Source organism: Sorex fumeus, unplaced genomic scaffold (genome assembly GCF_029834395.1).
Source record: "Sorex fumeus unplaced genomic scaffold, SorFum_2.1 ptg000047l, whole genome shotgun sequence".
Lineage (NCBI taxonomy): Eukaryota > Metazoa > Chordata > Mammalia > Eulipotyphla > Soricidae > Sorex > Sorex fumeus.
Window position 1 is genome coordinate 57179776 of NW_026606104.1, and position 23428 is coordinate 57203203.

Consider the following 23428-nt stretch of genomic DNA (forward strand, 5'->3'; position numbering starts at 1 on the left):
TGGTTTTTGACAGCTGGAGCCTGCCAGCCTAGTCTCACCGTCCCTTCTCGAAGTTGCCAAGTCTCGGGAATTCGGGTACTGTCTTTGGAGTGCAGTCTCCAACCCTGGCACAGTGCACACCCCCCCACCTCCCACATGTCTCCTCAGCCCCGAAGTCCAGTGACTCCGTGGGCCCACAGGGACAGCAGGGAGGCTGGGGGCCCACCCAGATCTGCTAGAGCGAGGAGCTTTCTAGAAACTGCCCTGGGCATCACACTTCACTGCTTAAAGGCACATTCAGGGGTCAGAGCCATCGCACAGCTGGAAGGGCTCTTGCCTTGCACACCAGCTGACCCCGGTTCTATCTGGGGCACCACAAATGGTCCCTGGAGCTCTGCCAGGAGTGATTCCTGAGCGCAGAGCCAGAAGTAAGCCCTGAGCGCTGTCGGGTGTGGAGAGGAGATGGGAGTGGGGGAGGGGAGGGAGAAAGGAAACAAGGAAAATAATAGAGAGGAGAAGTGCTTTCAGGGCCTAGGCAGGCGTCTGCTGCGGAAGGCCAGGGTCCGAGCCTCAGCCCCGCATGGCTCCCCGGGCACTGTGTGGCACCTGCAGTACCACTGGGTGTGGCCCCCAAACAAATACACACAAATGCTTTCATGTTTCACATTCCAGAAAGGCTGTGTGGCATCAGGCAAGTCCCTGAGCCTCTCTGGGCCTGCTTCCCTGCTTGAAAATAGGGAGAATTGCTGAAGAGATAGTACGGCAGGTTGCCTTGAACGCCGTCAACCCGGGTTCAAGCCAGGTTGAACCCAGGCATCCTAAGCCCCACCAGGAATTATGCCTGAGTGTAGAACCAGGAGAAACACCTGAGCATCACCAAGTGTGGCTCCCCCTCACAAAAGGGGGGGAATAGCACTGGCCCTCTCTGGAGGCCGAGTCTCTCTTCTAGCACCATGTGGTCCCCTGAGCACCACCTGGTGTTCCCCTAACTGCTGGCCTCCAGCAGTATCAGCTGAGCATCATCAAATGTGACCCAGGGCCTCTGCACACTCCGTGGGCAACCACAGTATCACGATCACGATCGTCCTGTTGTTCATCAATTGTCTTGAGCGGGCACCAGTAACGTCTCCTTCTACCTAGCCCTGAGCTCTTAAAAGAGCCGTTTCAATGCTCTTTCAGGATTAGGAGGATGAGACCCATCGTTGTTACTGGTATTTGGCATATTGAGTACGACACGGGAAGTTTGCCAGACTCTGCCGTGCGGGCAGGATACTTTTTGTAGCCTGCCAGGTTCTCCAGAGGAAAGATAATAAGATGCCGCTCAGCCGTGAATACGACCACGCACTTCCGGGAGCTGGGTTTTATAGTCTCTGCGTCTTGGCCGTTGATGGGACCAACCTGGCGCTGTCGGCAGCTGGTGCGTGTGACGCCCACCTACTAGAAGATAGGGGGTCTGGGTAAAGAAGGCCCAGTCCTGATTCGAGTAGGCTTGGAGATCTCAGCCCCGGGACCCGCATGCCTGGGTTCCTCTGCCAGTTCTTTCATGCATGAGGCCCGTCCGGACGTGTGGAGAGTGGTCCCAGCATGGCTGTGGCTGGCACCAGAGGTCCTCAGCTGCTGGGGCTCTGCCCGGGGCGGGGGGTGGGGAGGGGAGAGAAACTCAACCCTCCCCCCTCCAAGGGGCCCTGGTGAGGACAGCCAGGCGCGGGGGCAGGAGACTGCGCTGTTCTCCTCCGGGAACTGGGTTTTATAGTCTCTGCGTCTTGGCCGTTGATGGGACCAACCAAAGTATAATAATAATAATAATAATAATAATAATAATAATACATGGTCCATCAGTGTGTGTGAGGGTCAGTGGGGTGGAATACATAGTCCAGGCTACTGGCTGGTTTGAATCCCTGGTACTGTGGATGTACCCGAGTATTACCTGGGGTTGCTCCTGAGCACAGAGTCAGGTAGGTATAGCCCCTGAGCACTGCCAGCTGTGGCCCAATGTTCTAAGTGGGGGAGGGCCTGGAGCGGTAGTACAGCAGGTAGGGCGCTTGCCTTGCACACAGCCGACCTGGGTTTGATTCCCAGCATCCCATATGGTCCACTGTGTCAGGAGTGTTCCCTGAGCACAGGAGAATGCCTTGAGCGCCACTGAGCACAACTCCAAGAACAAAAACAAACAAACAGAAGGATGCAACCTCGGACAGAAAAAGTTCTGGAAGGTGCAGTGCCCTGAAGATGGTGCCAGTGAAATTCCTTCTTGAGTTTCCTGGCCGGCGCTTCCTTCAATCCTGCCTGGCATGTTGAGGCACGTCCGGTGTTGAGGACCAACTGTTTATGACTCCCTCCAGGGGACAATGGGGGACCCTGGCACAGTCCCTTCCCCTGCTGGGGCAGACACAACCAGTCACATCCAGCCCATTCTCTGCAGCTACCACCCGGTGGTGCTCAGGGCTTGCTCCTGGCTCTGTGCCCAGTGAGAGTTGGAGAAGCATCTGCGACACCGGGGACTGAACCTGGGTCTCTCACAGGCAAGGCAAGCACCTTCCCTACTATGTTATGACTCCAGCCCCTGAAATGCTTCTTGACGATGCTGCCACTTACACCATCTAATCATCTGCTGCCCCTGGTTCTACTTGGAAAACAGCTCTAGAACTGAACTGAACTTTTTTTTTTTTTTGCCGCCCTCACTGTCAGCAGCCAGCCCACACCTGCTTCCTCTCTTTGGGGTCCCTGTTGCAGCCCGCACTCAGCGCTCCACAGGCCCTCACCACTGAGCGCCAAGGTGGCCCTTGGCTTCTGCTCAGAGCATTGCCCGTGGCTGACGGCCCCGCCGTTGTCCCCAGCCATTCTATGGCACGCCAGTCTCCCCCGGTGATTTTCTCTCCCTTCCTTCAAGGTTACCTGGAGCCGCCCTCCTAAATCACAAACTCAGAGAGGACAGGAACGGACTCCCTGTGCTCCCCCAAACCCAGCACTCCAAGAGGAAGCACTACCCGCAGGAGCAGGCGAGATGGCTGGGTGCACCCTCAGCCAGCAGGAGGCCTGGGTTCCATATCCAGCACCCCAGGGTCCCCCGAGCACCCAGGGAGTGGCCCTGATTGGCCCGCCAGGAGCTGCCACTGGACACCGCCAGGTGTGGCCCACAAAACAAGGCCCAACGCTGCTCAGTCGCCACAGCTCTGTCGTCTGGGGGGAAGTCAGGCCCTAGGTGGGGGCGCCGGAAGCTGACCACCGTGCAGGCCGTGGGGCTGACATCTGCTTTTGGCTCGGAGAGGATTAACAGGCTCCCTGTTTGCCTCAAGTGTTCTTGGCTGTCGCACCCCGGACAGTGGACAGGGCCGCAGACCCAGATGACAGCTCCAGACCCGAGTCCACGTGTCCGGCCACCTGCCCCAGCACTGTCACCGAGTGAGACCCAAGGGGCCGGGAGGGCCTGTTTCCAGCACAAACCCAAGTAAAAAAACACAGATCATTTATTTGTTGGCTGTCGAACAAGACTTAAATACTGGCTGGCGGCCCAGAGCACCTCCCGCCAGGCCCCCTCCCCACGAGGTCCAGGGAGTGGCTGACCACCATGTCCACTCCCCATGCAGCGGGCACCGGGCAGGCGGCTGTGCGTGGGGCACCCCAGGGCCAGGTAGCAGGGGCTCCCTGCAGGCGGTGCTGCTCTCTGGGGCCAGCTCCACAGTCTGGGGGGCCACCGGCTGTGCCATGGGGTCCCCACAGTGGAGCCGAGGGGTCGGAGAGTCTGTCGCAGGCAGCAGGATGCTGTCAGAGCTCATCCTTCGACACCTCTGTAGACGGCGGGGGGTCCTGCTGTGCTTCGGGGGGCTGCTCCGGGGGGAGGTCCAGCTCCTCGGGGCTGAAGAGCATCTTCACCAGGTCATCGGCCTGAACTCTGTCCTGCAAAGACCATGCCCTGTCCACTCAGAGGGCTCCCGGCCACTGGGCCCTGCTCTCTATCAGAACCAAGATGCCCCATCCCCCACGTCCCACCCCTGGGGGACCCAGCGGAACCCCCAGGCCGGTGCGTCCTCGTGTCTACGCCACTGGCTGGGGGAGGAGAGCCGGGTGCAAGAGGGCCCCCCAGGGAGGGAAGCCGGGGGACTCACCCGCTCACTGTGCCGCGCGTCCAGGGTGAACCAGAGGGCGATGGCACAGCGCTGCCCCCTGGTGACCGCCTTCACACCATGCGGGTTCTCAGAGCCGGACGAGAAGCCCACCGTCCTCCCGCACTGTGGCCGCACCTCTGCCTGCACAGACCCAGGACCCTCATTAGGGCCAGGGCGGGGTGGCTCTCAGCCTGGCGTTCCTTCCCAGGCCAGCGCCGCAGGGAGAAGGCGGCCGACCGTGGGGAAGCAGACTCGGGGCTGTTTTCACTGCGTGCGCCACTCACCGTCACTGTCTTGGCATCCAGCTCGGTGAAGTAGAAGTTGCCCCCATCAAAGTCTCCGTTCAGATAGAGGATGGCACTGGGGAAAGAGGCCGCATCTTGGCACCGCCCCCAGCCCCAGCCCCCAACACCAACTGCTCTCGGCACTGGCAGGAGGGCCACTTTCCAAGGAGGAGAAGCTTCCAGAATCTTCTCTGCAGCCCGCACCCACCACCTCCCACATCCCTGCTTCACCCCTCCCGCGAGTCCTTCCCTGGGGTGCGCCCACAGCACCCGCCCTACACAGTTGCTGCTCACCCTGCAAGCAACTGGACGGAAATCTGACCACAGGTGCATGTACATGTGGGCGTGCATGTGTGTGGGTGATTGTGTGTGCATGTGTGCACATGTGTACATGTGTATGTGCATGTATGTGGATGGAAGTATGTGCACATGTGTGTACATGTATGTGTGCATGGATACCTGTACGCATATGTGTATGTGTGTGTGCACGTGTGTGGGTGGGTGTGTGCTCTTGCATGTGTGTGCACATGTGGATGTATGTATGCATGTGTGTGTATGTGCACGTGTGGATTATGACTGTGTACACGTGTACACGTGGACCTGACTGTGCATGTGTGTACGTGTGTGCTCACACGTGCTGAGCGAGGGGAGGGTGGGAAGCCAGCACCTGTAGTCACGGGCGGTGTAGGCGGGGGGCTCCTTGGTGCACTCGAGGGTCTCAGCGTTCAGGATGCAGTTGTCCACGTGGACGGGGTGGCTGCTGTCCTTCCTCTCGGCCTGGGCCTCTGGGGCCAAGGAAGTGGGTTAGCGAGGGCCACCTCAGAGGCCACTACAGCACTCTTGTTGGTGGGCGCGGGGGGGGGTATCCCCAAAGGTACTGGGGTCTGCAGGAAGGGCCCCGGAGGAGAGACCGTTTGGGCGGAGCCCCCAGTGCAGGAATTTATGGCAGCTCTGGGGAAGGTTCTTGGTGGGGTGAGGAGATGCAACAAGCGGGACGGGGCTCTGACGAGGACACTGGAGGGAGGCAGGGTGAGGAGAGCGGGAAGGAGGGGCCCTGATCAGGGGCTGGGGCAGCTCATGGCCACACCTGAGGATGCAGACAGACAGCGGAGGTGAGCCGCCAGCGGCCCCCAGTGCCCCCAGCCCCTGCCCCTCCACCCCACCTCCTTCCTCTGCCTGGCCCCCAATCCCAACCTGCCCCAGGTGGAGAGGGAGGCACACTGTGGACCTGGAGCATCCCAGTCTGGGCAGCGGCTCCTGCAGCCCCTGCCCCCGCCTCCCCTGTGGGCTCCAGCTGGCCTCTCCGTGCGCCTGGTTTCATGGCATGCTCACACTCGCAGCGTCCTGGCACCCCACCCAGCACAACTGTCCCTGCCCCTCATACCTCACACCCAGACTCAGAGCAAGGCCCCTGACTCAGAGTGGCAGTGAAGGCGCCGTCACTGCATCTGCCCCAACCGCCTCCAGTCTCCGCACCCCATGCCCACCCCCACGCCCCTCTCCGCTGGGGGAGGCCGGGGGGCGGTGCACAGAGAGCCCCAACCCCAGGCTGGGAGGAAGGGACCCGCTCCTCATGCCCCAGCAGGGGGCGCCCACCTTCGATGGCTGTGCGGCACACCAGGTGGGAGTAGGAGAAGTAGAGGGGGGTGTCCAGGCGGAAGTAGGACTCCATGACCCGCCGCACCTTCTCCGTCACGTTGTAGTACAGGTGGGCGCTCTGCAGTGGCACTTTCCCTTCCTGGCCCAGCTGCAAGAGGAGGAGCCAGGTCAGCTGCCCCCACCCCGCGCCCCCAGCAACGCCCCTCTGCTGCCGCTGCTGCTGGGAGCGAGCTGGGCTTCCCACGGAGCCCCCCAGTGCCCCTTCCTCTGTCTCTCCTGCGTCCTGCTCCTTCCCGCCCCTAAGTCTGCCCGGGACCAGCGCTCTTGAGAAAGCACTTGGTTTCGGGGAGCAGGGGCCCCGCCAGGATCCCGGGGCCTCTGTGGCCGTGGCCCCAGGGACAGAGGCCTCCCACTATCTTGCCCACCCTCGCCCCCTGCTCCTGCCCCCCGCACCCTGAAGGCCGAGCAGGGGCTCTACCGTGAGGGCCTTGAAGACGGTGACACCGTAGAACTTCTCGTTGGGGGTGTGGGGGGAGGTCTGGCCCCGGTAGCCGTCTCCTGAGGTTGCTGCTGCCTACAAGTGCCCCCAAACAAGGTGGTGTCAGCCAGGGCTGCCGAGGGCCCCGGGAGAGGTGGCCAGGTGCCCGCAGCAAGGGTGAGGCTGGCGCTGGCTCCTAAGAGGCCTGGGCCAGGGGACAGGGAGGCTGGGCCGGGGTATCGCAAGGAGGGGGTGAAGGTCTGTGCATGGGGGAGGTACCTGCGTGGGAGGTGCAGGGCAGGGGTGCGGGGCAGGGTGGGGGCAGGCTGGGGGAAGGGGTGCGGGGAGGAGAGAGGGGCAGCGACTCTCACATTGGTGAGTCTCTGCAGCTCCCGGCACTCGTCGTCGGAGAGGACGCCGTCCATCACCACCCTTTGGGAGCCGTTCAGGACCCTGGAGTTCATGGCCAGCCGGATGCCCTCGTAGAGCAGGGGGCCGCCTGCGGGGCCACAGCGAGAGGTCAGCAGGGCTCAGGGCTGAGGCGCCACGGCCCAGCGGGAGCAGACTGGCCCCCTGCTGCCTGGCCACGGGGCACAATCCCACTGGGGGGGTTGCAGGGGACACAGAGGCCCCAGCCCAGCTGCTGGTTGCAGAGTCTTCCCAGTCCTGGAGGACATGCCCTGAGCATGTCCCTAAGGAAGGCGCAGCGGACCCGGACTGCTTCAGCCTGGCCTTGCTTGTGACCTTGGCACAGTTCTAACCCTCTCGGAGCCTTTTCTCCTCTGTAAAACAGCAGCTCCTTCCCAGAGTTAACGTCTCTTTGATACAAAGAACGATAAAGCTTCCCTTTTTTTTTGGGTCACACCCAGCGATGCTCAGGGGTGACTCCCATAATGCAGGCACATAGCAAATGTTTAGAATTCCAATGGCCACCACATCAGTACCATTCATTTGAAATAAGGGGCCTGGAAGACAGCGGAGTGAAGTCTCACACACCTCGCTTGTGCCCAACCCGAGCCTGATCCCCCAGCCCCACCAGTGAGAATCACTGAGTGGAGCCCTGGGGGCCCCAAGCACTGCCAGGGTGGCCCTGGGGGTCCCCAGCACCACTGGAACTGAGCATTGATGGTCTGACCCAGTTGGCCAAATATCCCTGGGAGAGGTCCCAGGCCCTGCTGAATACCTCTTGGAAACTCGTCTCCCCCGAACCCCCCCCAAAAAGAATAGCTTTGTGAGTCGATCTGAGAAGTGTTCCCCTGGCAGACCTGTGGGGAAGAGCATTCGGGGAAGGAAGCAGCTGGAATATGTTTAGGTCAGTCAGGCTCATGGGGGAGAGGGTGGAGGAGCAGGGAAGGGGCAGGGAGGAGGGAGAGGGCAGGGAGGAGGGGGAGAGCTTCTGGTCTAGCGGTCTAGCAGTGGGGGGAAGGCAGGACACACAGAGGGAGGTGGTGTCCAGGGGCAACTGCAGACCAGGGGCTGGACAGAGAGCTGTGTCCGGAAATGCTCACTGGAGGACAGGAACCTAGCCTGAGAGTTGGAGGCCCCTCCTGGGCTTGGAAGTATTATTTTATTGTGTTTTGGGCCACACTTGGACACGCTTATTCCTGACTCTGAGCCTAGGGCTCACTCCTGACGGGGACCATATGGGATGCTGGAGATTGAACCCAGGTCAGCCTGGGCAAGGCAAGGGCAAGGCAGGGGCTCTCCTGGCTGTACTACCGCTCGGGCTCCAGGGGTGAATTCTTTCCTGTCTTTGTTTCCTTTGTGCGGGTGCGAGGGGGGGGGTGGGGCCACGCCGTCAGTGCTCAAGGGGGCTCCTGGTGGTGCCACGGTCGGCTGCAGGCAAGGCAAGCGCCTTGATGGCTGGCCATACTCTCTCCAGCCCAGGACTATTCTAGGCTAATTCTCGGTGCTCTCTGCAGAAGGTCAGGCCCCCGTGAGTGTGGCCCCGAGCCTGGGGCTGGCTCTGCCGGGGCCGCAGCCCCACTCACCTTCCCGAGTCAGCCTGCTCACGTCCAGAGACTCCTTGGTCTTCTCCTCCACGAGGGTCTCGATCTCCTTCATGAGCTGGCCGATCTCCTGGGAGATGCGGACGGCGGTCTCCCGCTCCGACCTGCGACACGGCCGCTCTGAGCGCTGGATGGGGGTCTGGGCCCACTCCCACCCCTCATGGCCCCCCCCACTGCGGGCCCCCATCCGTCTCCAACAAGCCCCCCCACCCCCACCAGCCACGGGACCTCACTTCTGTTTCTCTCGCAACCTCTTGGGAATCACCTCTTCGGGGGTCCATGAATCCTAAAGGCAGGTCAGGGGGAAACAAAGAGGCCCTGCGGGTCAGTTGCGTGACCTGCGGGTCAGTTGCGTGACCATGGGCATCCCTGCCCAGTGTGTGACCGACGGCCCATTAAGTGCGTACTCTTCAGGTCCAATGGGGGCGGGAGTGCTACAGGCGACTTCTCACGACGTCCCCCACCCCGGAGGCTGAGGGAGGGTCTCTGACACCCCCCCCCGGCAGCCCCACGCATCCATCGCCCATAGATGAGTTCAGTGGCCTCTTGTCCGGCGCAGAGTCGGACAAGACTCTGTTTCCTCCCCAGAGTCCTGAGCATCAGCCCAGAGCATCTATCCCCGCCAGGCCTCTGCCCCCACCTCACCCACTCACCGGATCCACAAAGGGAATCCCGAAGGCGTCATAAGCGAAGAAGAGCAGCCCCTTCTCCAGCAGGCTCCGCTGGCGGTACTCCCGGGCACTCTGGGGAGGGACGGGAGGCAGCGCCCTGGCACCAGCCCTCCTGCCAGGGGGCTCCCTCCCATCCGCGTGGGCGAGTCTGCTCCCTGACCGCCTCTGCGCCCAAGGGTTCCTCTGGCCTCATCCACCAGAGCCTGGGCCTGGCTTCAAAGTGTGGCATGACCAGGCCCCACGGGAAGGAAGCAGGTCCCCTGCCGTCCACCTCTCCCTGTGCCCCGATAACGTCTGAGTCGAGAAACCAGGGGTTCTCAGGAGACAAATACCCACCCTCCGCCCCCCCTTAGGGAGAATTCCTTCCTGAGTTCTACAGGAGTCGGGGGACTCAAGGAAGAAACCTGAGTGCTAAGCACTGGGGGGTGATAGCCAGAGGACCTGCCCTCGGGCGTGGGCATGGGCCCCTTCCATTTACAAGGTGCAGAGGGGACTGCAGCTGGAGGGGACAGAGCAGGGACCGCACCTTCAGCGCCCAGGCCTGTCCCAGCCTCTCAGGCCTGCCGGGCCCCCCCTGAAGATGGGCAGCTGCAGGAGGGCAGCAGGTGGGCACATTCCGAGATGGCGCTTACCCCACCGGGACACTAAGTACCTTGGAGGGAAACTCCATCCCCTAGGAGCCCTGCCAGCGTCCAAGCAGCAGGAGGAGGAAGGCAGAGAGAAGACACCGTCAGTTAGAATCAGGGCCGAGAGCAGTAAGGGACACGCGAGTGCCCAGGTCACCAGCGTCACCTACCCAGCAGGGAGCTCCAAGTCCGCTCCCCAAGGTGTTCAGGAGCTCGGCATTGGGCTGGGGGAGTCTTGCCTCGCGTGTAGGGGACCCTCATTCGACGCACCCCGTCCCGTCCCCCGAACACCATCAGGGTCCCTGAACACTGCCGGGTGTAACCCAAATCCAGCTTCCTAGCAAGAAGCTTGGCTTCTTCACCAAGCTCGGGAAAGGTCTGGAATCTCCAGATCCACTTGCACCCTCATTCTTTTTTTTTTTTTCCTTCTTCTTTTTGGGTCACACCTGGCAATGCTCAGGGGTTACTCCTGGCTCATGCACTCAGGAATTCCTCCTGGCAGTGCTCAGGGGACCATATGGGATGCTGGGAACTGAACTTGGGTCGGCTGCGTGCACGGCAAACGCCCTACCCGCTGTGCTATCTATCGCTCCAGCCCCAGCACCTCTCATTCTTTCGCTGGGGAGCCAGTGCGTATCCGCCAGGTGCCAGGAACAGTAACGGCTCTGGGGAGGAAAGAGATTTTGGACAGCACCGCCAGTGGTCAGAGGCATCCCTTGGCCAGTCAGCTCACCACCCGGGGCCCCGTGAAAAGATCATCAACGGCTGGAGGCGGCCAGGACGGGCCAACCATACTGCAGGTCCGCCCCAACGGGCTGGGACTGCGCCGGGCTCAGCACCTCGCAGCCTCCTTCTCGTTGGTAAGAGAGGGACCCGAGTGGAAAAGGCAGAGCCACCACCTTCCCATCGGCCCCAGACTCGCTCACACAAGACAAAGAGGCTGGGAGAAGAGCAGCCTCGCCAACCCAGAGGGTAGCCATCTAGTGGCCAAAGAGGACAACCACAGCATTGTTCAGGCAGGTGGGGAGACCAGGAGACGGACACTTTGCTCTGAGGGACGCCAGAACTGGGAAGAATGGTTTTCTTGTCCAGGTAGGTGGGGGATCTCCACCCCACTCTCACTGGGATGCCATGAAAATCAAACAGACACAAACAGACACCGAGGAAGTCTGCAAAATCCAAACTACCGCCCACGTCGGAAAGGGCTGTTTTCAACACCGAGGGCTGCAGGCCCCCACGGGAAGCGTTTCTGCCACAGCAGCATCGTCCCAGGGAAGAGGACATGCGGGTGCCCTGCTCCAGGGGGAGATCAGGAGCCACGCAGATGGCACCACGGACGCGCCTCGCCTCTGAGGGGCACCTACTTGGGTATGAAGCATAGGGGGGTGGGAGCGAAAACACCACCCAGGTTCCACCTCTCCCTCCCCCTGCTCAGCCCCCCGGGGTAACCGATCCCCTCTGCTCCCAGCCCGGCACCCTTGGCTCTGAGCAATGGTCACCACTGTCCTCAAGCCATCACGACAGGACACTCTGTGACGCCCCTGTGCCTGAGGTCCGGCATCAGCGGCTGCAGCAACTGGGTCACTCCCCTCCACTGCCCCGCCAAGTACTTGGGACAACTGTCCAGGTGTTTGTCCTGGCCGTTCTCAGCCTCCATTCCTCCCGGGATCTCTCTCGGCTGCCTCCTGGGCCCCCACACCCCGCGTGGCTTCTCCAGGGTCCCACAGCCACGTGCAATTCCCACAGGAGCTCCAGGAACTCCACACACACCTGTCTGTGCCCGCCTGCCCTGGGATCAGCTGTCTCAGACAGAGCAAAGGGAACCCACGGAGATGGTAGACAGGAATTTCTTACCAGTCTTTCCAGAAAGTTTACCATTTGAAATTTAAACGTACAAGTGTGTGTGTGTGTGTGTGTGTGTGTGTGTGTGTGTTTTAAGGATATAGGGATTGGAGTAGTAGTAAAGTGGGAAGGGCATTTGCCTTGCATGCAACTGGCCTGAGTTCGATTCCCAGCATCCCATATGGTCACCTAACACTACTCCCAACCCCCCCAGGAAGTGATCCCTGAGCAAAGAGCCAGAAGCCATCTCCGAGCACCACTGAATGTGGCCTAAAAACCACAAATAAATAATAAAACTAGGGCTGGGGTGATAGTAGAGGGTAGGGCATTTGTCTTGCATGGGCCGACCCAGGTTCGATCCCCTGCATCTCATATGGTCCCCTGAGCACCACCAGGGGTAATTCCTGAGCACAGAGTCATGATCCCTGAGAGCATCTCCAGATGTGACCCAAAAAAAACCACCCTCCCCCCCCCCCACATACACAAGATAAAGGGGATCCAAAGAGTACAGCAGGTAGGGCTTTTGCCTTGCATTCAGCTGACCCTGGTTCAATCCCTGGCATCCCATATGGTTTCCAGGGCCCTACTGGGAGTAATCCCTGAGCACAGAGCCAGAAGTAAGTTCTGACCACCACTGGATATGGCCCCAAAACAAAATGATAAAACATGGTCCAGAAAGGGGTTTTCAAGTGTCAGAGTCGGGGTGCCAGCATGGGAAGAGAGCAGGCCTGTGACTTTTTTTTTTTTTTTTTTGCTTTTTGGGTCACACCCGGCGATGCACAGGGGCTACTCCTGGCTCTGTGCTCAGGAATTACCCCTGGCGGTGTTCAGGGGACTATATGGGATGCTGGGAATCGAACCTGGGTTGGCCGCGTGCAAGGCAAACGCCCTACCTGCTGTGCTATCGCTCCAGCCCCAGGCCTGTGACTTGGCCAACTCAGACATCAGTCTTCTGGGCCCAGATCCTGCTAGTTACGGCTCACAGCAGTCAGACTTTCTGAGCTCCCCTATTTTCTTTTCTTTTTTTTTTTTTTTTGCTTTTTGGGTCACACCCGGTGATGCACACAGGGGTTACTCCTGGCTCATGCACTGAGGAATTACTCCTGGCAGTGTTCAGGGGACCATATGGGATGCTGGGAATCAACCCAGGTCAGCCGCGTGTAAGGCAAACGCTCTACCTGCTGTGCTATCACTCCAGCCCTGCTTCCCTATTCTTGAGTGACAGCTGGATCAAGCATTCATCCAGTCCAAGCACCCGGCACCCCCGGCCCACGAGCTCCAGCTTCCCCTTCCAACGGCCCACATTTCTGCTCCTGGGCGGGATCAGCTGCCCAATTATTTTTGGTTTGGCTTTGTTTCTCGAGGAGGCCACAACCCAGTGCTACTGAGAGGTTATTTCTGGCTCAGTGTTCCAGGGCTGCTCCCTAACAGTGCTTGGGGGACCATGTGGTGCTAGGGACCAAGCTGAGTCGCCTGAAGCATCTAATCAGCCCCCCCTTTTTTTCCCCCTACCCCTTTCCCCTGCTCCTGCCCTATGAGCTATCTTCTTGGCCCTGCCTGAATCACACAAGACTTACCTAATGGGGAAGTCGGGGTGTGCCCAGAATGATAGTACGGCAGGAAGGGCACTTGCTTTGCATGTGGCTGACCCGGGTTCCATCCCCAGTGCCCACAAGGTACAGGGTTCCCCAAGCCTGCCAAGAGTGACTCCTGAGCACAGAGCCAGGAGTCAGCCCCGAGCATCACCGGGTATGGTCCCCAAACAGCAACAACAGAAAGACTCACCTCACGGGGGCTGATGGATGCAGCCTCTTCTTCCCCCAGGGCGGCTGTGTAGTAAGCCAGATTCTGGTTCATCACCTCATCGTCGGGGAAGAAGAGAAGGTAGGTCTTGGCACACTCGATAGCTTGCGTGTAATTGCCAACTACAAAGGGGGAAGAAAGGGCTCAGGGGAAAGGGTTCCGGGCGCCAGACCCAGCCCAGGACCTGTTGCATACCACTCTGCCGGGTTAGGGGGAGGAGTTTCACGACACAGAACGGAATTTAAAGTGCTCAAGTATCCGCCAGGTTCCCCAGTGCTACAACAGGGAAGACTGAAGTCTTCTGAGCATTCACAGCTTTAAAAATTCATAAGTAATGTTGGCCAGAGTGATAGTATAGCAGGTAGGGCGTTTGCCTCGCATGCGACCGACCCTGATTTGATCCCTACTGGCACCCCAGATGGTCCCCTGAGCACTGCCGGGAGTGATCTCTGAGTGCAGAGCCAGGAGGAAGTCCTGAGCATCACCGGGAGTGGCCCCCAAACAATATAATAACGATGACGATCACGACCATCCTGTTGTTCGTCAATTGCCTCGAGCAGGCCCCAGTAACGTCTCCTTCATCCTAGCCCTGAGATTTTTTAAAAAGTGCCATATTCAAGGCTCTTCCAGGGTTAGGACAATGAGACCCATCATTGTTACTAGTATTTGGCATATTGGGTACACCACGGGGAGTTTGCCAGACTCTGCCATGTGGGCAGGTTACATTCGGTAGCCTGCCAGGTTGTCCAAAGCAAGAATGAGATAATGAATAATATAATATTAATATAATAATAATATAATAACATTTGTAATTAATATGATCCCTGGTCTCAATATTAGATCAGTTTCAGGCAGAATCTCCACACCTTCTTTTCCCTGTGGATGCTCAAAAGTGGGTTTCTGACACCTCTTTGTCAGAACTGTTTTGGTTCCAGGGAAACAGAGCGATTGTACAAGGGGAAAGGCCTTGCATGTGGCTAACCTGGGTTTGATCCCCGGCATCCCACACGGTCCTCCAGAGCCCCACCAGGAGTGATCCTTGAGTACAAAGCTAGGAGTAAGTCCTGAGCATCACTGGGTGTAGCCAGAAAAGGGAAGAAGAACGGTTCTGATTCCTGTATTAGGCTACTCGGGCAGCCATCAACATCGTCTACTTCTGAGACTGCTGTCCTGCTTAGCAGAACCCAGTAAGCCCTGGCAGAACCCAGTGTGCCCTGGCAGAACCCAGTATGCCCTGCCTACAAACAGGTGCCCCTTGCCCCTATAAGCATCAGCTCCCAGGGAGAAGCCCTCGATGGGGCGGTGAGTGGGAGACCCACCCTTCCCTTTGCGGTGTCAGATGCAAAATCAGATTATAAATGCTACAGCAGGGAAGAGACAGACAGATAGTCTGTCCTGACTTTAGGGAGTTGCTAGTACCAAGCGCCTTGAAGAGCACCTTGTAAGATGCCCCCCAGGATCCCTGGCTCTCCCAGAGCCACAGTGGAGAGCCTGAATATAACAGGCTCAGGGGGTGAGAACCCTTGCCCATCTGGCTTCCGAGTTCGAAGGAAGAGAGAGAGAGGAGAGGGCAGGACTTACTGTTATAGTAAGCAAACTGCAGGTAATTATAATGCGATGGCAGGAAGTCTTCGAAGGGCTTCTCGCGGCTTGGGTGGGAGGCAAGCTCGGTGACACAGCCCTGCTTACAGCTGAGCACCTGCACGTAATGATCTGAAAGGAATCAGAGGCGAGGGCAGGTGACCGCTGGGTCCGGCGGCAAGGACTCAGAGCCGGGTTAAGAGGAACAAGATCGGAGACTGCAGGGACAATGCAGCGGGTAGGGTACTTGCCTCGCATACAGCCCACCCGGGCGCCATCCTCGGCATCCCACACAATCCTAGCTAGCCAGGAGTTATCCCTGAGCATCACTGGGTGTGACCCATAAACAAAACAAAAAGATGCACGTGATAGGGTGGGGGAGAGAGTATAGTCGGGAAGGCATCGGCCTGGCAGGCGGCCGACCCCCCTGGAATATCCAGCATCACGTATGTGCCCAGGAGCCCCTGGCAGGGGTCACTCCTGAGCACAGAGCTGGGACTGGCCTTGGGGCACCACCGAGGATAGCATGAAAATAGTCAGAGGGGGCCGGACTGATAGTACAGCGGGTAGGGCGTTTGCCGGGTTCGATCCCCGGCATCTCATATGGTTCTCCAAACACCACCAGGAGTAATTCCTGAGTGCAGGGCCAGGAGTAAGCCCTGAGCATCGCCGGGTGTGACCCAAAAGGAAAAAGAAAAGAAAGAAAAAGCAGATGCCCGGCACCCACCCGTGATGGCCTGCAGCAGGTCGGCCCTGTACTCGAGGTAGTTGTAGCCGTCGTAGTCGTAGGGCCCCTCGCACAGGGCGCGGCACTCCTCGTCTGCCAGGAAGTACTCTCGCAGCGCCGACTCCAGGTGCGGCAATGCCTCCCCCGGCTGCTCCTCCGAGTAGAGCCGCACGCCCAGCCGGAACTCCTGCTACTGGGAGGAGATGGGGGGGCTCGAGGCAGGCCGCCGGCTGCTGCTTTCCTTTTAGTCAAGCAGGCACATTCTCATTCCCTGACACTTGCACAGGACAGTATAAAGATGCGAGAGGAGGGGGCTAGAGCTGTAGTCCAGCGGGGAGGGCGTTTGCCTTGCACACGGCCAACCTGGGTTCGATCCCCAGCATCCCATATGGTCCCCTGAGCACCGCCAGGTGTAATTCTTGAGTGCGGAGGAGGAGGAGGAGGAGGAGGAGGAGGAGGAGGAGGAGGAGGAGGAGAAGAAGATGCAAGAGGAGGGAGCTCATAGCACAGCGGGTGGAGCTCTTGTCTTCCTTGCAGCCCACCAGGGTTGGATCCCTGATACCCCATAGGGTCCTCTGAGCCTGCCAGGAGTGATGCCTGAGTGCAGAGCCAGGAATAACCCCTGAGTATTGTGGGGTGTGGCCCCAAACCAAAATCCAAACTAAACTCTTGGGCCAGTGTGCTAGTACAGCAGGTAGGGTGTTTGCCTTGCACACAGCCAACCTAGGTTCAATCCCCGGCATCCCATATCATCCCCTGAGCACCACCAGGAGTAATTCTTGAGTGCAGAGCCAGAAGTAACCTCTGAGCATCACTGGGTGTGCAAAAAGTCAATAAATACATAAATAAATAAATAAAAGAAGATGCGAGAGGAGGGGGCCCATGGCACAGCGGGTGGGGCTCTTGCCTTGCTCACAGCCCACTAGGGTTGGATCCCTAATACCCCATAGGGCCCTCTGAGCCTGCCAGGAGTGATCCCTGAGTGCAGAGCCAGGAATAACCCCTGAGTATTGTGGGGTGTGGCCCCAAACCAAAATCCAAACTAAACTCTTGGGCCAGTATGCTAGTATAGTGGGCAGGGAAGTTGTTCTCCTTGTGGGCTGACCCACCACATAAGATCCCCAAGCCCTGCTGGGAGTGATCCCTAAGTGCGGAACTAGGAATAAGTCCTGAGCACCACTGGAGTAGTAGTCCCAAAACAAAAACAAGCAAAAATTAAACTCTCAGGTCAGAGCCATAGCTCCACGAGCCGGGGAGCCTGTTCTGCAGGCAGGAGCCCTGGGATTGATCCTCGGCACCGCACGGTCCCCTGCACACCACCAGGAGCGATCCCCAAGCACAGAGACCAAACACCAAAAGGAGAAGAACGTAGACTCTCCAAAGTTAGAACGTGGTGTTGGCCAGATCTCCTGCAGTGAGGGCTGGGTAGGGCCGCCACAGTTGACTACAGACTCCAGGCGTGCTCTCCGTGGGGCGTGGGTTCCATTTCTAGGGACAACAGCCATTTCATCTGTCACAGGATCATTTAAGATACATGCACACATACTGGGAGATGTACTGGGAAGACAGTCCAGTGGGTAGGGTCCTTGACTTTCATGGGGCTGACCTGGGTTTGACCCTCAGCACCACAAAGGGTCTTCCAATCCCCACCAAGAGTGATCTCTGGGCACCCACCACTGGGTATGGCCCCAAAACCAAACAAAACACACCCTCAAAAACTGTTTATAAGTTACTAGATGGATACCATTTTCTTTTTTGTAGAAATGGGGGAGGCTCCCAAGTAGGACTCCCGTTACATCTGGGACCAAAGGAGCACCAGGGATTACACTTCGGGAATCAAACTCGGAGCCCTTGCATGCCAGGCAGGCACTCCAGCCTCTAAGTCAGCACCCTGGCCGGACACAATTTACTTTTTTTTTTCCTGAAGGGGGGGCCCAAACCTGGCGGTCAGGGCTTACTCCTGGCTCTGTGCTCAGGGATCAATCCTGGTGGGGCTCAGGGAACTACAGGGGGTGCCGGGGTTGGCCTCATGTAAAGTGTCTTACCTGTTATCCCATAGCTCCAGTTCGATTTACTCTCTTTTGGTTTTGTTTTTCAAGTTTTTAAACCGTGCTGGTCACTAATCCTGGTTCTGTGCTTAGGAATTCCTGGTGGGGCTCAGGGGACCATACAAGGTGCCAGGGATTGAACTCAGGTCAACCATGCGCAAGGCAAAGGCAAATATGCTACCCGTTGTGCTACCCCTCCAGCCCCGCAATGTTTTTGGTTTTTTGGGGGGTTTTTTTGTTTTGTTTTGTTTTGTTTTGCTTTTTGGGTCACACCCGGCAATGCACAGGGGTTACTCCTGGCTCATGCACTCAGGGATTGCTCCTGGCGATGCTTGGGGGACCATATGGCATGCTGGGAATCGAACCCAGGTTGGCCGCGTGTAAGGCAAACACCCTACCCACTGTACTATCCTTCCAGCCCCCAGCAATTTACTCTTAATAGTCATTCCGGGGGGCCCCAGCGAGGACAGCCACGCGCGGGGGCAGGAGACTGCCTGGCAGGCTACCTAATGTAACCTGCCCACACGGCAGAGTCTGGCAAACTCCCCAATATGCCAAATACCAGTAACAATGAAGGATCTCATTCTCCTAACTCTGAAAGAGCCTTGAATATGGCACTTTTTAAAACAATCTCAGGGCTAGGACAAAGGAGACGTTACTGGGGCCTGCTCGAGGCAATCGACGAACAACAGGATGATCGTGATTGTGATTGATCGAGTCATTCCGGGGAGCGGGCGAGATGGCACTGCCAGTTGTGCCTCTCCTCCAATAAGGAAGACCAAAATACTAACTACTGGTTTTCTTAAGGTGGCAGGATAGTGGCTGATCTGCATTTCTCAACGATACACACAGCTTCAGCCCTAGCAAACGTCACTTTCAAAGGAGAGACCAAAGGGGAGCGAACGCTTTTCACCATGTGGGGCTTGGCCTCCAGGTCCCTGAAGTCTTCCTCCTTCACCCCGGACATCCTCTGGTAGTAGTCCAGGTTCTGGCGCATCTCCTCATGCTCCGGATTCCCCACGAAGAAGGTGTGGGCGGCGGCCACTGCTTTCTCCAGCTTGTTTATCTATGAATGAAGCACGGGACCGTGACAACCCGACTCTGCCGGTGTGTGTCCAGGCCTGCCGTCCATGGTAAACAGGAAACCTGGCCTTCCCGAGTCTCCCACTTGGGGTGCTCAGCCCCAGAACACACTCACCGAGGGCAGGAAATGCAGAGCAGGAATTCACCTGGGGCCTGGTGTGCTTTGAGCTATTTTTCAAATAAAATGATGGTGGTTCGCCCCAAGTGACAGTAGGTAATGCTTCCCCAGTGGCAACATCAACTTTACAGCAATGCTCGTGCAGTAAGGGACTGGGTGCCGTGGAACCCGGGTGGCCCAGACAATGTTCTCTCAAGATTCAACTGGAGGGGCTGGAGCGATAGCACAGCAGGTAGGGTGTTTGCCTTGCACGCGGCCAACCCGGGTTCGATTCCCAGCATCCCATATAGTCCCCTGAGCACTGCCAGGAAGAATTCCTGAGTGCATGAGCCAGGAGTAACCCCTGTGCGTCGCTGGGTGTGACCCAAAAAGAAAAAAAAAATTAGACTGTGTTGAAGAGTTTGCCTAGAAAATTCCTTCTCCTTTTCATAAATGAAATGAAGTATCCTGCTGGTAATATAATGGCACGAGGGCCTGAACTAATACTCTGGTACTTGCTGGACAAGTTCTTAAAGCCACCAACCCAACCTTTAGGCCCTGAAATTGTTTTTGATGCATTCAGAGAAAGATGGGAGTGCTTTAAAATCTAAGTTCCTATACAACGTCCTATCACAGTAGCCTGACTCAAAGCTCATGAGCTTGAAACCAGCGGCTCAACAGAAATCCAAGGAGATAGTGAGATAGTGATCATGATGCCACAGGAATGCACCCCACTCAGCAATGCACCAGCATACCCAGCTCCAAATGCAGAATCCAGAGCATATCTGCCTGGAGAGACAGCTCAATGGAGAGAGAGAGAGAGAGAGAGAGAGACAGACAGACAGACAGACAGACAGACAGACAGACAGAGAGCATACTTTGCATGCAGAGGGCCTGGGTTCAATCTCCAGTACCTCATGGTTCCCTGAGCACTGCCAGGAGTGGTCCCCAAAGCACTAGGCACAGAGTATCCCTTAAACATTGTTGGGTGTACCCCACTCTCCCCAAAAATGAATATAAAGCAAGTCAATGATGATTCAATGGTGAGCTAATGTTTTGTTTAGTGAAGTAAAATAGTTTTTATTGAAAGAAATTTAGAGAGGTGTATGAATGAAGAGAAACAGAAGGACACATGTAAAGAGAGAACTTGGGCTTCTCCAGAGCGGGGGAAAACCAATGATCTAATTCTGGTTATCAGACCTGGGACAAATCTAGGTTTACTCACTCACTCACTGGGGCTTCTTACAAGGTACTTAAAATTCCTCTCTTGGGGCGGGAGAGATAGCACAGCAGGTAGGGCATTTGCCTTGCACACGGCCAACCCGGGTTCGATTCCCAGCATCCCATATGGTCCCCTGAGAGCCGCCAGGAGTAACTCCTGAGTGCAGAGCCAGGAGTAACCCCTGTGCATTGCCGGGTGTGACCCAAAAAGCAAAAAAAAAAAAAAAATTCCTCTCTTGACTCAGTTCCTTAATCCACTGGTCATCTGGAGCTAACACTCAGCCCCTCACAGGATGCTGGGAAGGTTAGAGAGGTTGAAATACGAACAGCTTTTAACATATGGTGCTGGGCACATACCAAATATCAACAGATTTAGAAAATTATGTTTTCCTATTATTGGCACTATAGTTAACACACCCTAAACAAAGCTACTTTAGGTAACCCAAGGCTGGTATTCTCTCCTCAGGACCTCAGTCTCTCTTTTTTTTGGGGGGTTGGGGGGAATCACACCCGGTGATGCACAGGAATTACTCCTGGCGGTGCTCAGGGAACCATATGGGATACTGGAAATCAAACCTGGGTCTGCAGCATGCAAGGCAAACGCCCTACCCATTGTGCTATCATATCACTCCAGCCCCAGGACCTCAGTCTCTTTAACTGCACTATTAGATACCTTCTCAAAGGCAGGAGACAGTAAAGATCCTTGCCTTGTACGTGGCTGAAGCCCAGACAATGGTTCGAATCCTGACATCACATATGGTTGGTTCCCTGAGAACCCCAAGTGTGGCCCCCACCAAAACAAACTTCGGGGGCCCAACAGTCAATAGGGCATTTGCCTTACAAGTGGCGAGCCGGGTTCAATCCCTGGCATCCCATATGGTCCTTCGAGCACCACCAGGAGTAATCCCTGAGCACAGAGCCAGGAGTAAACCCTGCACATTGCTGGTATGCATCCCCCCAAAAAATAACCCCAAAATTTCTGACGTGTGTCCCTTGAGTGGATTTATTCCCCCACTCCGCCCCTCTGTCCTCTCACTCCTTTCTCCACACCTTCTTCATTGAATCTGAGAGCCCTTCCCGCAAGCAGGCCACACAGCTTATTTCCTGCACCACATTCTTCTCTTTGAGGCTTACCCCACCAGGCTCCCCGAGTCCACATTCTAAACCCATTCTGCCAGCCACTCCAGCGGCATTCAGATTCTTTTATTGCTGGGCCCCACGGGACGGTGCTCAGGACTTACTCAGTGCTCAGGTAGCTCTGAACTGCGGGATCACTCTGGGTAGGGCGCCACCACATGGAGTATGGGGGATTGAACATGGGTCTGCCACAGGCATGGTGTACTATGGTGTCTCTCCAGTCCCAGTGGTCCCTCAAATCTCTAATGATTCTCTTTTTTTTTTTTTTGCTTTTTGGGTCCCACCTGGCGATGCACAGGGGTTTCTCCTGGCTCTGCATGCAGGAGTTACTCCTGGCGGCGCTCAGGGGACCATATGGGATGCTGGGAATCGAACCTGGGTCGGCCGCGTGCAAGGCAAACGCCCTACCCGCTGTGCTATCTCTCCAGCCCCTCTAATGATTCTTGAGTCCATTTCTCTCTCCCCAAAAGCCCCCCCCCCGGGGGAGGAACCCCTTGAGCAACTCTTACTCCATGATTCCAAAAAGGAACACAATGGGGAGCATTTTAATTACCTGCACAAGAGTTGGAGCTAGGGGGTCTTCGAAAAAAACTGGTCAGATACACTTTAGAAGGCACAGCTGATCAGTGACCAGAGACGGAGCTGGGTTAGTTATCTTGGTTTCCCCTGAGTCACTGGGCAGACTGGAGAACTGTGTGAGCCATCTCGCTGAGATGTGCAAATCTGAGACCTCCCTGAGACTCTCCACGCCTCTCCCTGGGCTGAATTAAACTACACATTTCACAGATATGCAACACAGCTCCTTTTCTCTCCCTTTCTCCCCCACCCAGTTAAACGGGACCAACGGTGGCACCTACCTCCCAGGACGTTGCTAGAATCTGGGCAGATGCATTACTAAGTGCGCGACCCTTAAGTGCAGTGTCCCACCTAAGCCAGACTGCTTCGGATTCCTACGTGCACTTGGACTCCAGGCAGTCTGGCATGCCTCAAACCGCTTATTTTCTGTGGAAACCTGACAGCCTTCACCAGAGGGTCCCCCCACAGGGAGGAGCCAGACAGCCCCTACTGGCGACGTGGCAAGCTCCGCGTCCTGAGAGCCAGCTGCGCGCGGGCAACCCGAGAACTCTCTTTGGAAAAGGAAGCAGAGAGGGGCCTGCGCGGGCCGATTCCAGCTTCCCACTCGGGAAGGATGCGCTCAGCAGGCAAGACCCTGCCACCGGGCTGCCCTGGAGACGCTCCCCAACCCCCTCCCCCGGCGACGGGAACGGGCCATCCGAGAGCTGCACGGTCGACGCCGCGAATGATGCCACTCGAGGCGGCAGCACCCTGGGTGTCATCATTCGCCCCAGGGAGGCGGCCGAAGCGGGTCTCGGGGACCGGTCCCTGCTCGCCCGGGGTCCGGCGGGAGCTGGCCCCCAGCGGGCAGCGGGCCACGCTTCCCCGGAGCACCGCGCGCCCCTCGCCACCCCGGCGCGCCCCGTCCCCCGGGTCGCATGCAACCGACCACGCCCTGGGGCGCCCGGCGGGCGTGCACCTTGAAGTAGGCGACCTGCAGGTAGTTGTAGGGGCTGCGCTTGCGGAACTCCAGCTCCAGCTCCTCGCCGAGCGCGTGCGCGGCCGGCGGCCCCAGGCAGCGGCGCAGGCAGGCGGCGCGGCGCAGCAGGCGCCCGAAGAAGCGCAGGTCCAGCAGGGCGGCGGCGCCCGCGGCCGGCCCGGGGGGCGGCGGCGGCGGCGGCGGCTCGGGCGCCGGCTCCCACGGCAGCTCGGCGGCGCAGCGGCCACGGCAGCGCCGGCGGAGGGCGCGCAGGGCGGCCCGCGAGCGCAGCGCGCGCTCCATGCCCAGCACCACGCCCGCCCAGTCCCCGCGCGCGTAGGCCGCGGTGCCCTCGGTGAAGAGCAGATCGGGCGCCCCCAGCTCCCAGCCCGCCTCGGCCTCCGCCTCCGCCTGCGCGGCCGCGGCGGTCACGGCCAGCAGCGTGGCCAGCAGCCTCAGCGCGCGCGCGGCCATCGCGCCTCCCGCGGACTTAACGGGACCCCGCCGGCCCGGCCACCGCCGCCCAGGCTGGAGCCAAAACCCCGCCCCGGGAAGGCCACGCCCCGGAGAGGCCACGCCCCCCCGGTGGACCACGCCCCCTCC

The 23428-nt window shown here is 58.2% G+C and overlaps 2 protein-coding genes across 3 annotated transcripts in view; one reads left to right on the forward strand and one right to left on the reverse strand.

Moving 5' to 3' along the window:
- The first annotated feature begins 2475 nt into the window (after positions 1-2475).
- ZNF691 (zinc finger protein 691) overlaps positions 2476-23428 on the forward strand; it is a 132117-nt gene continuing 111164 nt past the window's right edge. Inside the window, exon 1 of the mRNA XM_056122894.1 lies at positions 2476-2490. The gene's annotated coding sequence lies outside the window, so the exon portion shown is untranslated. The remainder of the gene's footprint in view (positions 2491-23428) is intronic.
- Positions 3490-23329, reverse strand: P3H1 (prolyl 3-hydroxylase 1). 2 transcript variants are annotated; one of them, XM_056122891.1, is made up of 15 exons: positions 22826-23329; positions 18667-18819; positions 15706-15895; positions 14979-15110; positions 13380-13519; positions 9109-9198; positions 8689-8741; positions 8438-8559; positions 6818-6945; positions 6447-6542; positions 5966-6116; positions 5037-5154; positions 4370-4445; positions 4086-4226; positions 3490-3876 (listed from the first exon to the last, which is right to left on the reverse strand). In XM_056122891.1, exons 1-15 carry the CDS (start codon positions 23297-23299, stop codon positions 3745-3747), a joined length of 2196 nt encoding a protein of 731 aa, XP_055978866.1. In that variant the 5' UTR covers positions 23300-23329; the 3' UTR covers positions 3490-3744. The 2 variants fall into 2 exon arrangements, 1 of the variants encoding a protein (XP_055978866.1); XR_008793692.1 differs by lacking the exon at positions 3490-3876 and having other exon boundaries at positions 4166-4226; positions 8721-8741.

Excerpts from the sequence above, each read along its gene's own strand:
- P3H1 (XM_056122891.1), bottom strand. The coding sequence starts at position 23,299 with ATGGCCGCGCGCGCGCTGAGGCTGCTGGCCACGCTGCTGGCCGTGACC. Across the intron at positions 8,742-9,108 it reads GGATTCCCTTTGTGGATCCG|GATTCATGGACCCCCGAAGA; the intron begins GTGAGTGGGTGA and ends ACCTGCCTTTAG. Across the intron at positions 6,117-6,446 it reads CCGTCTTCAAGGCCCTCACG|CTGGGCCAGGAAGGGAAAGT; the intron begins GTAGAGCCCCTG and ends CTCCTCTTGCAG.